Raw genomic sequence first — 12,564 nt, 5'->3', positions numbered from 1 at the left:
ACACGGATACCTCATAGGGGATAGCGTTTGTCCTAATACGGCAGGTGGAAACCACAGCTAATTTTTCTTTTTCTTTCTAGTACGGTAATTTGGGTCTAGAGTGTAGTGAGATTTCTAGTCGTGCGGCATTATCGCTTTCCGTTCGCCGTCTCTTTAAAACGGGAGAACAAAAGTACTACACAACACTGCATTTCCAACATTACATTGGAGCGAGACCACAATTACCAATATACTCAAAAATGTCCCATTATGGAAGAGAGGTGCCCTTACTTTACTTTTACCATAATAGGCGGAGATACGTCACCGTAAAAAAATTAAAAGGGCTTTATACTGTTATGGACTAGCACTGTTAAACTACATTTTCTTGATACAGGAGGACAACGGTTTATCTAGAGCTCTTTCAGATATTCAATTACAGCTTGCATTTCGTGTTCTTTGTATGACGCAACCTTACCCTGGAAACGACCGTTCTTCCCTCCTCCACGAAGCGTAGGTAGCCTTTTTCTCAGTTCTTGCACGATAGAGTCCATGGCAGGTCCAACGACAATAATAGCCCCGTCTCCGGAGATAAGTACGATCGACTTATCTGGATGTTCAGATAGGATGATTTTCAACTCGGCGTTTATCTTATTTATAAATTCCAAGTCTCCCTCCTCTCTATAGACGTAGTGAACAGATTTCGGAGATTGCTTATCTTGAAATGCCTCAATGATTCTATTCGCAAATTGGATGGCAATCTCTTTACTTAGATTCCGTTCTCTAGCACGGCTTTTCTTCCCCTCCTTGATGACCATTTCCGCCTTCTCTGGCAATTCTTCCATGTTACTACTGAAGATGTTCATCAATCTCTTATTGATGTCGTACAGCTGAGACGTGTATTTGTAAACCCTGTCACCACATAAGAAGTTGAGCTTGGAAGTTCCATTTTTCCCATTCATTTGTCCGAGTATAACAACCATTTTTACTTGTCCAACTTGGGCCAAATGGGTACCACAACATGGATTGTTATCGATATCTCCAATCTTCACTACCCGCATCACCCCCTTCTCAGAATTAACTCCTTCACTCTCACTCTTTGGAGTGTCGACGTTGATAGGAGTATTGTTAAATATCTCGTGGTTTACCTTCTCGGTGACCTCCACGATTTCCTCTGGTGTGATTTTGCGAGGGACCTCGATATAATTGACCATTTCACCCATGTTCCATGATAAAGTCGGTAAATCATACTTATCTAAGATTGCTGATAGTAGATGTTGTCCGGTATGCTGTTGCATGTGGTCTAGTCTTCTCTTCCAATCAACTTCGAGAGATACAGATGTTCCACTTTCAATTGGCTCTTCAGTAATATGGACTGCATACAAACCTTTTCTTTGAACATCCAAAACTCGAACTTTGGTATCCTCAACCTTTATAAGCCCTAAATCACTGGGTTGTCCTCCGCCTTCGGGAAATAGTATAGTATCTTCCAACTCTATCTCATAAAGAGACCTTTTTTCTTTACTATCAGTGACTGACAACTTCTTGCCTGCCTTTTTTGGTGCTTCCTCCTTTAACGGTGAACAAGACACAACGACAGTTGTTAGCTGCTTCAAGTACGAATCTTTCTGACAAGCAAGTGCTCCAATCAGGGTACGAACGGGCATAGTCATTTCCATCAATTCCAACTTCTCTTTTCTTTGTTTCTCTTAGGAAGAAAAACAGCAGTGCATGAGTACAAACTGAATTCCCAATTTCAAATTTCCTTTTTTTTTTCTTTCATTCGCTTTCAAGCTCAACTACTGACATGTTTTTAATTCAAATGAGTTTCTAATACTCTTTTATAAAAACTACAACTTTTAAGTTGATACTCTGAAATTATAGCACCCGTTTAGGAGGGTCTTGTGTTGAAATTATTGCAGAATGCCTAGATATAACTATTCATTTGGAGGGGAAAGGCCGGACTCGCCTTTTAAAAAGACCGTAAAACAGGGAATTTCACCTTATTATGTACCTTCGAAATCAAATTCCCAATCCCAGTCCCAACCAGAGGGTTTATTTACTAGAATCAAAGCATTTTTTCAAAACAAGCTAAAACAACAGCAAAAACCTAAAAGAAATACGAAACAGCCTACTGCTTTTGAGAATGTCAGCATTGGAAATATTGATCTTTCAATGAACTCAAATATGTCATTCACATCTAAAAATCCAAATGATACATTGTCTGAGTTTTTTCAAAAGAAGGGCGACACTCCTTTGAATGAAATAGAAATAGAAGGTGTGATGAGCTTAATTCGCAAATCGCAATCCAACTTGCCAAGTCGAAACGGCAGTATGATAAATCACAGTTTATTTACAAATAATTCTCAAATGGGCTCTAAAGTCGGTGGCCTAGCTTCATTCAACGATGCTAATAATTCAACTATTCTAAGAGCTCCTTCAGCAGATTTGAAGAAACCTGTTACTATAAAAACACCAACTTACAAGTCCAAATTGGTACAAAGCAACACAAACACTTCATTGAACAGAAGTTTTAACCTAAATGGTATCAGGAAACGTCGGATTGTTAGCTATACAAGTCCTTTGAACAAAGTTGAAACCAAATCAATTTCTCCTCTGTGTGCATTTTTAGAGAAGAAAAAAACACTTTCAAAGAAGAAAAATGATTCAAAGGATTATAAGGGTGGGATTATCGATTTATCAAAATTCAGTGATGATGATGATGATGATGATGATGCTCATGGCGAAGGTTTTATTGGTGATGAAGCTGGAAAAAATATAGGTGTTTCCAGGAAAGGAACAACAGAGGAAATTTCAAAATCAAGTATATCGAAGACAGCGTCCAAAGTACTTGATATATTAGATGGCGAACAGAATGTGATTATAACTATCAACGATGAACTAAAAGAAAACAATCACGACGATAAACAAATAGTACACGATAAAACACAGTTATTGAGTGAATCTAAGACGAATAACAAAAAAGACAAAAATCAAACAGTACTTGAATCCAGGTCTGATAAAAAATCATCAGCAACTCCCGTTTTTCCCTTCAAGCCTATGAGGGAACTTCCTTTATTTAAGGATGATGCCGAGTCTGCAAAAACGGAAATTCATAAGGAAGGTACAAAAGAATATGAACCATATTTTGCATCCACCTCGAGTTCTACAAAATCTAAACTATTACAAACGAAACAGATCCCTGAAGTCCCTGTCACGACATCAGAGAAAGTGGACAATTCAAGAGTAGAACCAAGTACAATGAAATCTCAAATACGGGTTCCTAATGTTCACGAAGAAAACGAAAATCTTGATTTATCTGTCACCAAACCCTCTTTTGATTTTAGTATTCCTAAGAGTGATGCATCTAAATCACCATTTTCCTTTTCCTTTTCCGGAGATACCATTTCCAATTCATTATCCTCTGAAAAGACTCAGAATGTTCAACTTGAAAAGAAACCTGCAGAATCAGGTGATATCGAAGTTATCGATTCTTTTGTATTCCCTGAAATTCCAAACAAGGAGCCTACTAAAGTGGCCTCGAAATTACCACCTTCACAACATACATGTGATTTCATTTTCCCTGTAGTATCTTCAGTGGATCCATCTTTGTTAACCAAAATTATGAATGCATCCAATGAGTATGATGAAGTATTCACTTTCTGATCACAATTCTATAGACAACATTTCAATCGATCGTGTATAAAATTTTAAAAATAAAAAATCCTCATTCTGAAACTCAGGAAAGTTTCATCTATATCTAAGTGCGTAGACTCTCTTAAACGTGAAACTGATAGATCTTGAATTTTGATAAAAAAGCAATCTAATCTAGAGGCCATGGCAGATTCAGATTCAGACTATTATCCGGGTAAGAGGAATAGAACTAATTATCGAAGGAAGAAGAAAAATGCAGTACTTTCGGCTGCTGAAGGAATGAACTTGAAGGACGCTCTGAAAATCAATGGTATTCACACTAAACCCTTATATCTAAAAACAACAGCAGCCCAAAGGAAGGCGAAACAAAAAGAAGGTTACGACAATGACTATATCTCTGATGATGAGTTGAACCTACCACCACCAAAATATAAAAATGCCGAATTTATAATTGATACTAACGGTAACAATAAATTAGTGAGATCTCACAAACAATTTTCTCCAAAGTTAGACCTACCTAAACCCAATGCAAACTCGCAGTATGAAATTGATACAAAAAAGCCACCTAAATTTATACCTGGTAAAAATGTGGTAGTAACAAGTGACAAAAAGAATAAAAAAGACGATCTCAAAACAGAGCCATTAACTTCACCGTCAGTTACCCCTCAATATACAGAAACTGCTGAAATATGTGCTATGAAGGCCTTGTTGAGAATAAAGGCGATCAAAAATTTGCGTTCAAAGACTGGTAAGAAGGAGGCAATTGCAATTACCGATAATATGAGTATTACACAATTGATGAAACTGGCATTGTTTAGCGATGATGAAGACGAAACTGATTTAGATCTTGATAAAACAAGAGTCAAGAGGAAGAATTTGAAAAAAGGTAAAAAGAAGAAGAGCAGCAAGAAGAGCAGTAAATACATAAGCAGCAGTGAAACTGGTACAGATTCTTACGGCAATTCTGAAGTAGAAAAGGAAAGACGTAGACGAAAAAAGGAGCTGAAGGCTAGGACTAAAGCGAAGTCAAGAAGAAGCAAAAAATATTACTATCCTTCTGATGGAAGCGAAAGTGATAGTGATAGTGATAGTGATAGTGATAGTGATAGTGATAGTGATAGTGATAGTGATAGTGAGAGTGAGAGTGAGAGTGAGAGTGATGTTGGATATTCGAAGGGGAGGAAATCTAGAAGAGCAAAGAAATATTTTTCTGGCTCTAAAAGGGAAGAGATCAACAAGAAGATCAAAAAAAAACAAAAAAAGAAGCAAGAGAGAAGATACGATCATTCTGTACCAGGTACAGGATCAGAGTCAGAGATAGAGTCAGAGGGGAGACTAGAATTGCTTACTATTGGGAATACAAGAACTAACCCATTGGATTCACTCAGTGAAGATGACTCGGAGGTGGAAGGAAGAAGAAAGAATAAAACTAAAAATAGGAAGAAAAGTAGCGGCAAGATTAAGCATAAGGGTATAGAGAAATATAACACATTGGACTCAGTTAGTAAAAGTACTTTTAAGTTACAATCGAATAGTAGGAAAGCGAAAAATAAGTCAGATTCAACTAGTTTTGATAGTGAAAGTTCTGGATATAACTTTAGAAGGCGCAAAAATCTTGTAGAATCTGACAGTGATTCCTCAGATGAGTCTGATTTTTACTCAAAAAAGAAAGGCAGAGGGTAAGCTAGCCCGTATTATTTCTAAAGATAATTTATTTGTAATAAAATGCTAGCAGTATAATAAGTAGTATGTAATTCGATGTATCATGTTAACCAATCGTGCAAAAGATGAGTTGAATAAGTAAAACTAAGGATCAACTGTAAATTAAAAAGAACCTAGTTCAGATACTCTATGGATTGATGACACTCAAACCTTCCTGAAACGTAGTTGCACCTAATTTCCCTTCCCTGTTGAATATTTCACCCATCATTATTGATCTATTTTCACCCGCCTTGATATTCCTTACGTTATAGTTGAAAAACTCGGAAGTATTTAGTTCGGTGTTGAAATAGATCGTGTGGTCAAGGGAAACACTAAACTTTGTGGTAAACATTTCTCTCATATTTAAGCGCATATTTGCAGATAAATAAAAATAATCCGAAACATAGGCTAAGGAAACCCAGTTGTAAACTGATGGATCCTGCAATGGTTCCTTATTTTTCACCCAATAGCGTAATACACGATCTTCCACAGGTGCAGCTTTTTCCTCTTCCTTTACAATAGAAAGGTCAAACAAATCTTTGGGTAACCTCCAATCACAAGGTTCTCTTTCGTAACATTTTACGGCGGTGGAATTTGGTATAAGCTCCGACTGAGAGAACATTTTCTCCGGTGGTGCTATGTCGACCCCGACAACAGGAGCTTTGCGATGATGATTTAGTTGTCCCTTTAAATTCGAAGCTGAGCCTTGAAGCTTATATGCCTGTAAAGTAACGATAGCTTTAAAAACAAGTTTATTGTTCTGGTGCAAATTCACTTCTTTGGTAAGATAGTTTTTGCCCGGCTTTAACGTTGTAACTTTATATTGCAACTGCGGAGTTGGTTGGACAGCTTGTAAAAAATGACAGTGTATACTGACAGGTTTCCATTTCTTTTCAGGCATGTTGGAATGTAAAAGAGATGCCAATAAAGACTGGGCCACCATCGTGCCACCAAAAAGTCCCCTACCACGATAAGGAACAAACAACTCAGATGCATTGACAAATGTCTCTGTGCTGATCTTATTTAGGGCAAGTAACTTTTCAAGGGAAGAAGGAGGATTGCTTGACCACGTTGACGACATCAATCTTCTTCCACGACTCATATCTTGTGGTCTCAAGGGAAACGGAATTGACCGCTTTGTTCCCCTAATCATTTCCTCTTTATGAAATCAATGTGAATCTTTGCTCGTTTTAGAAAAAAAAAACAAAAAACTCATTGATAGTTAAGTTTGAAAATTGCCTATCTACAAGGCTTCAACAAGAAAAATATGTACGCATTTCCTCATTCGTTAAATTTTAAAGGGCATATATCCACATAACGAAACAAAAAAAAAACAGATCTAACTACATACAAGAATAAAACGACATCAATCTCTTCTGAGGAAAGATTGACAAGCTTCTGCAGCAACTCTCGTGTGTGCAATACCTTGAGAACCCGCTTGTAAATTCTTTTTACCAGCCTTTTGTTTGGCCAATAGTTTCTTTCTACGGGATTGATCAGCAGCATGCAGTTTGGCTAGAACATCTTTGCGTCGAGCTCTGATAGTCTCACGGGCAACAATTTTGCCATTTGCTGCTGCTTGAACAATAACATCATACTGTTGAACTGACAAAAATTTTACTAACCTTTCGGCCATTTCTCTGCCCATCTTATTAACCTGAGATTTATGAACAATTGTAGCCAAAGCATCAACATTACCGCCGTTAACCAAAAGTTCTAATTTGCAAACATCACTTGACATATAGCCGCCATCTTCATAATCTAGTGAAGCATATCCCCGAGTTGCACCTTTCAGTTTCCCTACAAAATCATCAATTAATTGTGCAGTTGGTAGAATGCACCTCATTAACGTTTGACCATTCGACAAAAATTGCAAGTCTTTTTGAATTCCACGATTGATTTCACATAATTTCATGACTGGCCCTGTATATTCACCTGGAAAGGTCATCAATGCCTCAACTATTGGTTCGGCAATATCAACTACACCACTTTTCTTATTACCATCAGGAAAATCACTTGGATTGTTAATGATTTCTTCACGTCCACCTTTAAAAGTAACTTTGTAAGGAACAGTTGGTGCAATTATAATTAAGTTTTTACCATGCTCTTTTTCTAACCGTTCTTTAAATATAGAGGCGTGTAGGGATCCTAAAAATCCTAATTTCCAACCTTGCCCTAAGGCATTCGATGTTGTTCGTTGAAAAACAACTGACCTATCATTCAAGAATAAGTGCTGTAAACTTTCTTCCATTTTCTTAAATTCAGTACCTTCTGCAGGGAAGGCGCCCACGAATACCATTGGTTTTGGCTCTTCAAACCCTTCCAAAGTTTCAACATCCGTCCCCACTAATTTAATAGTGTCACCCACAAAAACTTTATTAGCATCCTTAAACCCAGGTATCACATATGCAACTTGTCCAGATACCAATTTAGGTAAAGCCCTTCTATCTGGATACATAACACCAACTTCTTTAACCTCGTGTTTTTCACCCGTTGAAATAAATTCTATTTTGTCGCCTTTTTTCAGTTCACCGTCAACAACATTTACTAACATGATAACCCCGACATAAGGATCATACCAGCAATCGACGATTTGTGATCTCAATGGCGCGTCTCTGTTATACTTCTCCGGTGGTGGGGGTGGAATACTTTCAATAATTTTAGGCAAGATATAATTTACGTTCAAACCAGTCTTGGCACTAACGTGAACAATGTCATCTCTATCAAGTTCAAAAGTTTCCTCTATTTGTTCTTCTGCTTTTTGTATATCTGCAGTATCTAAATCAATTTTATTTATCACTGGTAATAACTTCAAGTCCATGGAATAAGCGATATAAAAGTTGGCAACCGTTTGTGCCTTTATACCTTCCGACGCATCAACTAATAGTAACGCTCCTTGACATGATGCATAAGATCTAATAACTTCCAACCTAAAATCAACGTGACCAGGTGAATCAACTAAATGAATCATATAATCTTCACCCTTATAATGGTATATCATTGAAACGGTCTGTGCTTTCACTGTAATACCTCTCTCTCTTTCAACTTCTAACTTATCTAACACCTGTTTATTGTCAATCGTAGGGTTTACAACACCTGTTAGTTCAAGCAATCGGTCAGATAATGTTGATTTCCCGTGATCAACATGTGCCACAATTATAAAATTCCTATAGTTTTCAAGTGGTATTGAAGATATACGTTTGTACAAGTCGTCATCAGAAACAATTGGGGTTGGGTTTTTCACTTTATCTATGGGGTACTTCAAATAACCTTTGTAAGTGTCTGTGCCTGGTGTTGTGGTAACATAACGCCTAAAGCTCACCAATAAAGACTGGCGATTCCTCAACAGACGTATAAACATGTATGTTTATCTCCACTGGTTTATGAGGTGTAGCTTAAAGGAAAACATGACGAATTTTATATACTTTTTCTCTAAAGCTTGAAGAACTTGAGTACTGCGTTATTCATGAATTAGTGGGGAAAAAAAAAAACTATGATTCGAGTAATACAAGGGTAGGTAGCTGGATATTACCTACTAAGATCAAATACACACACATGTATAAAGGTATCCCCTATACTAGACATTTTAACTATGAGAAGGCCACTCAATGTAGGTTTCGTGTAATCAAAAATAGTGTACAGAGTGAACAAAGTCGGGGTAAGATGAAGAAACGCCTAAATTCTTTGCTTTATTCGTGATGAAGAACCAAAACTACCGAATCTCCCCTTAGGAACATCTTTGCCGTGTATCTCTCCCTGAGAGCCTTGTTACCATCCTCACCATCGTACCAAAACTCCTTCACGTTCTCCAATACCATGTTGCAGTGTTTATCGAATGCCTTCACGGAAGCCACGAGTTTGTGTGTATTCCTAAGCGATACAAGCACTTTTTTGTCTTGCTGCACTGCAGTTGCAAGCAGTCTCAGTGGCCCTTGGGAAAACTCATAGTCTGGAGCGTCCATACTTTCAAGATTTGTGCTGGTTCAGAGTTGAAAGGAACCGTTTTCAATTGACTACGTGATTCCTAGCATGCATTTTTCATTTTTTTCCTGTGAAATGAGCTCGCCTTCCCTACTGAAGGTGTGATTTGATTGTTAACAATATTCTATTTTGGGGTTTATTCGTTATCTCCTGTACTTTTCTAGAAGGTAGGAGTTGCACTCTCATTGACGAGTTGTTAAATGTCTCGTGTCATGATGCGGCCTGTTCGTGCTTTTTGGAATGTTAGGTTGTTTTCAAGGAGGGCGTGTTTGAGGAATTCCACAACAAAGAGCCCACAGCAACCATTAGAGACGAATCCAATTAATTTTACAATGGGGAAGATGCCTATCGGTTTGCCGATGGGGGGCGAAGATGTTTTCATTAGCGATACAAGTTCCAGTAAGAGGAAAGAAGAGTGGATAAAGGAAAAACAAAAACAAAAGGAGAAGGAAAAGCAGAAACAAAATGCCGAAATTGTTGAAGATGTACGAATAGATGATTATGTGATTCAAGTAGAGAGTTTTTTTGACACATATCGTGTTGTTCAAGAGTTTAAAAGAAGCGGGTTCACTGAAGCCGAATCAAAGATCTTGACCAGGTATATGTACGATGTATTAAAGGAAAAAATGAATTGGATTAACAAAACGTATGCTCCAAAAGTTGACCTGGAAAACGAAACATATTTATTTGAGGCTGCACATTCGGAACTATTGTTTGAAGTTACCAATTCAAGAGAAATATCTATTATGAATTTAACAAATGATTCTATTATATTGAAAAGGTGGTTTAATGGGTTGAACGACGAAACCATTGCAGAAATCAAATTAAATGATGATTTGATCAAACTAGAACTAAATCAATTCAAACATGAAAATAACCTACAACAACGAGAACTAAATTTGAAGAATTCTGATTTAAATTCTAGAATTATAAGTGATATGGTGAGTGGCCTCAAGTCCGATATTGAAACTTATCGCTGGCAGCTTACGCGTGCGGGTATTGTTACAATCCTCACCATGGCAGTATGCATTCTCTCTGTATGGAACGTTGCCAAACGTGTCAATGAGGAACACAGCAATGAGAAATGGCCTCGTCTTGTTCCAGTCCACGAACAGACTGATGAGGAATCCCATGATTACGAAGCTGATTGGGACGAAAGCGTTCCTCTCGCTTAGAACTGCCGCGTGGTTCATATATGCTCGCTAAAAATTGCAACTGACCACTTGGGCTTAGAAAAGGAGAAAGAGTGATAATTCATAATTATTTAAACACCCTGACTTCCCCACCACAACCAAATCTACCAACTCCAGCGCCAGACACTTATGCATACTCTTTCTTTTACATTTGTCCTCTTTTCTTTAACCAGAATTCTAGCAGTAGATTCCGTTTTTATTAAACATGCTCTCTAAGACCCTTAAGTCTCTTCGTATTCCTAGATACACAAGAGGAATTGCACAATTTGCACATTTTGAAGCTCCAAAACATATAACTAATGAACCAACTAAACTTTTCACAGAGAATGACAAACAAGACTGGAATAAGTTAGAAAATGAAATCAAAAGTTTTATAGAAAATCCAAGTACTATCCCAGTTGTTGTCAATGGGGAAAAAATCAATGATCGTCAAACGAAAAGAGTGGTTAATCCAGCCAAAATCAGCCAAAATCTTGGAGTGTATGCACAAGCAACAAAGGATGATGTTCAAAAAGCAATAGATTCCGCAATGAAGGCTAAGTCTAAATGGGCCAACATGCCATTTGCTGATAGAGCTGCAATTTTTTTAAAGGCATCTGAGTTGATTTCAACTAAGTATAGGTACAAGATGTTGGCAGCTACAATGCTGGGTCAGGGTAAGAACGTATTTCAAGGTGAAATTGATTGTATTGGCGAACTTGTCGATTTTTTCCGTTTTAATGTCAAGTACGCGGAGGAACTATACAAAAAACAACCAATTGAATCAACAATTGGTGTTTGGAATAGGACCGAGTACAGACCATTGGAAGGTTTTGTATATGCGGTTACACCTTTCAATTTCACTGCAATTGCAGGTGGATTAATCGGTGCACCTGCATTGATGGGCAATACCGTTGTTTGGAAGCCATCAGATTCCTCAATTCTATCTAATTATCTGTTATTGGATATTTTAAAGGAAGCAGGTTTGCCTGATGGTGTCATCAACTTTGTCCCTGGTAATCCAGTGGAAGTCTCAGAAATTGTTGTTAATAATGAGAATTTTAGTGCATTACATTTCACCGGATCCACTGATGTTTTCTCGAGCTTCTGGTCTCAGATAGCTAAAAACGTCGCTTTGAGTAAATATAAAGATTTTCCTAGAATTATCGGTGAAACCGGTGGTAAAAATTTCCATTTGGTTGATTCAACTGCTAATGTTGATAATGCAGTTTTCAACACTATCAGAGGAGCATTTGAATTTCAAGGTCAAAAATGTTCTGCTACATCCCGTGCTTATGTCAGTGCATCCATTTGGCCTGAATTCAAGGAAAAAATCATAGCCAATACAAAAAAAATCAAACCAACTAACTGTACTGAAGAGTTACAGGGATTCATGGGACCAGTTATTCATGAACGTTCATTTGATAAAGTGACTAATGCAATCAAGAGTACAGAAAAGGATTCAGAATTGACTTTGTTGGCCGGCGGAAAGTTTGACAAATCTGTTGGGTATTTCATTGAACCTACCATAGTTGAGACCTCAAATATAGACCATGCATTCATGAAGACCGAGTTCTTTGGTCCTTTGTTAACCGTTTACGTTTTTGAAGATTCTCAGATTGATCATATTTTGGAGAAAATAGATAGTGCAACTAGATATGGGTTAACTGGTTCTGTGTTCAGCACAAGTCGTGAAAACATCAGAAAATACGAAGAAAGATTGAGGTATTCATGTGGTAACTTCTATATCAATGATAAGAGTACAGGTGCGGTTGTTGGACAACAAAGCTTTGGCGGCTCTAGAATGTCGGGTACCAACGATAAGGCTGGATCTGCTGCGTTGATTTCCAGGTTTGTTACAACAAGAAGTATCAAAGAAAACTTTGGTGAAATTACAACATATTTAAATCCATCAAATTTTTAACTAAAATGTGATGGCGGTAGGAAGCCATGTATAATATACAGAAGTATAAAAAAATGCGATTAAAGACTAGGTAACTATCATAATTACTATTAATTATATATATATCAACATTATTGTAGATGTGGTTGCTGTAACTATATTCTTTGGATAAATACA

The 12,564-nt window shown here is 37.4% G+C and overlaps 8 protein-coding genes across 8 annotated transcripts; 4 read left to right on the top strand and 4 right to left on the bottom strand.

The window, feature by feature from the left end:
• Positions 1 to 389: 389 nt before the first annotated feature.
• C5L36_0B03100 (uncharacterized protein) lies at positions 390 to 1,655 on the bottom strand (the record flags this gene model as incomplete). The annotated part of the gene is made up of 1 exon (XM_029464674.1): positions 390 to 1,655. The coding sequence occupies one exon, from the start codon at positions 1,653 to 1,655 to the stop codon at positions 390 to 392; it is 1,266 nt and encodes a 421-aa protein (XP_029320533.1).
• Positions 1,656 to 1,899: 244 nt separating this feature from the next.
• Positions 1,900 to 3,642, top strand: C5L36_0B03090 (uncharacterized protein; the record flags this gene model as incomplete). Its single annotated transcript, XM_029464673.1, has 1 exon — positions 1,900 to 3,642. One exon carries the CDS (start codon positions 1,900 to 1,902, stop codon positions 3,640 to 3,642), a length of 1,743 nt encoding a protein of 580 aa, XP_029320532.1.
• Positions 3,643 to 3,813: 171 nt separating this feature from the next.
• On the top strand, positions 3,814 to 5,313 carry C5L36_0B03080 (uncharacterized protein; the record flags this gene model as incomplete). The annotated part of the gene is made up of 1 exon (XM_029464672.1): positions 3,814 to 5,313. The coding sequence occupies one exon, from the start codon at positions 3,814 to 3,816 to the stop codon at positions 5,311 to 5,313; it is 1,500 nt and encodes a 499-aa protein (XP_029320531.1).
• Positions 5,314 to 5,479: 166 nt separating this feature from the next.
• Positions 5,480 to 6,484, bottom strand: C5L36_0B03070 (uncharacterized protein; the record flags this gene model as incomplete). Its single annotated transcript, XM_029464671.1, has 1 exon — positions 5,480 to 6,484. One exon carries the CDS (start codon positions 6,482 to 6,484, stop codon positions 5,480 to 5,482), a length of 1,005 nt encoding a protein of 334 aa, XP_029320530.1.
• A 213-nt stretch (positions 6,485 to 6,697) lies between these two features.
• Positions 6,698 to 8,692, bottom strand: C5L36_0B03060 (uncharacterized protein; the record flags this gene model as incomplete). The annotated part of the gene is made up of 1 exon (XM_029464670.1): positions 6,698 to 8,692. The coding sequence occupies one exon, from the start codon at positions 8,690 to 8,692 to the stop codon at positions 6,698 to 6,700; it is 1,995 nt and encodes a 664-aa protein (XP_029320529.1).
• Positions 8,693 to 9,020: 328 nt separating this feature from the next.
• C5L36_0B03055 (uncharacterized protein) lies at positions 9,021 to 9,293 on the bottom strand (the record flags this gene model as incomplete). Its single annotated transcript, XM_029464669.1, has 1 exon — positions 9,021 to 9,293. The coding sequence occupies one exon, from the start codon at positions 9,291 to 9,293 to the stop codon at positions 9,021 to 9,023; it is 273 nt and encodes a 90-aa protein (XP_029320528.1).
• A 219-nt stretch (positions 9,294 to 9,512) lies between these two features.
• On the top strand, positions 9,513 to 10,487 carry C5L36_0B03050 (uncharacterized protein; the record flags this gene model as incomplete). The annotated part of the gene is made up of 1 exon (XM_029464668.1): positions 9,513 to 10,487. One exon carries the CDS (start codon positions 9,513 to 9,515, stop codon positions 10,485 to 10,487), a length of 975 nt encoding a protein of 324 aa, XP_029320527.1.
• Positions 10,488 to 10,710: 223 nt separating this feature from the next.
• On the top strand, positions 10,711 to 12,408 carry C5L36_0B03040 (uncharacterized protein; the record flags this gene model as incomplete). Its single annotated transcript, XM_029464667.1, has 1 exon — positions 10,711 to 12,408. One exon carries the CDS (start codon positions 10,711 to 10,713, stop codon positions 12,406 to 12,408), a length of 1,698 nt encoding a protein of 565 aa, XP_029320526.1.
• Between the last annotated feature and the right edge of the window lie 156 nt (positions 12,409 to 12,564).

Source organism: Pichia kudriavzevii, chromosome 2, assembly GCF_003054445.1.
Source record: "Pichia kudriavzevii chromosome 2, complete sequence".
Taxonomy (NCBI): Eukaryota; Fungi; Ascomycota; class Pichiomycetes; order Pichiales; family Pichiaceae; genus Pichia; species Pichia kudriavzevii.
This window is presented reverse-complemented; position numbering and strand designations above follow the sequence as displayed.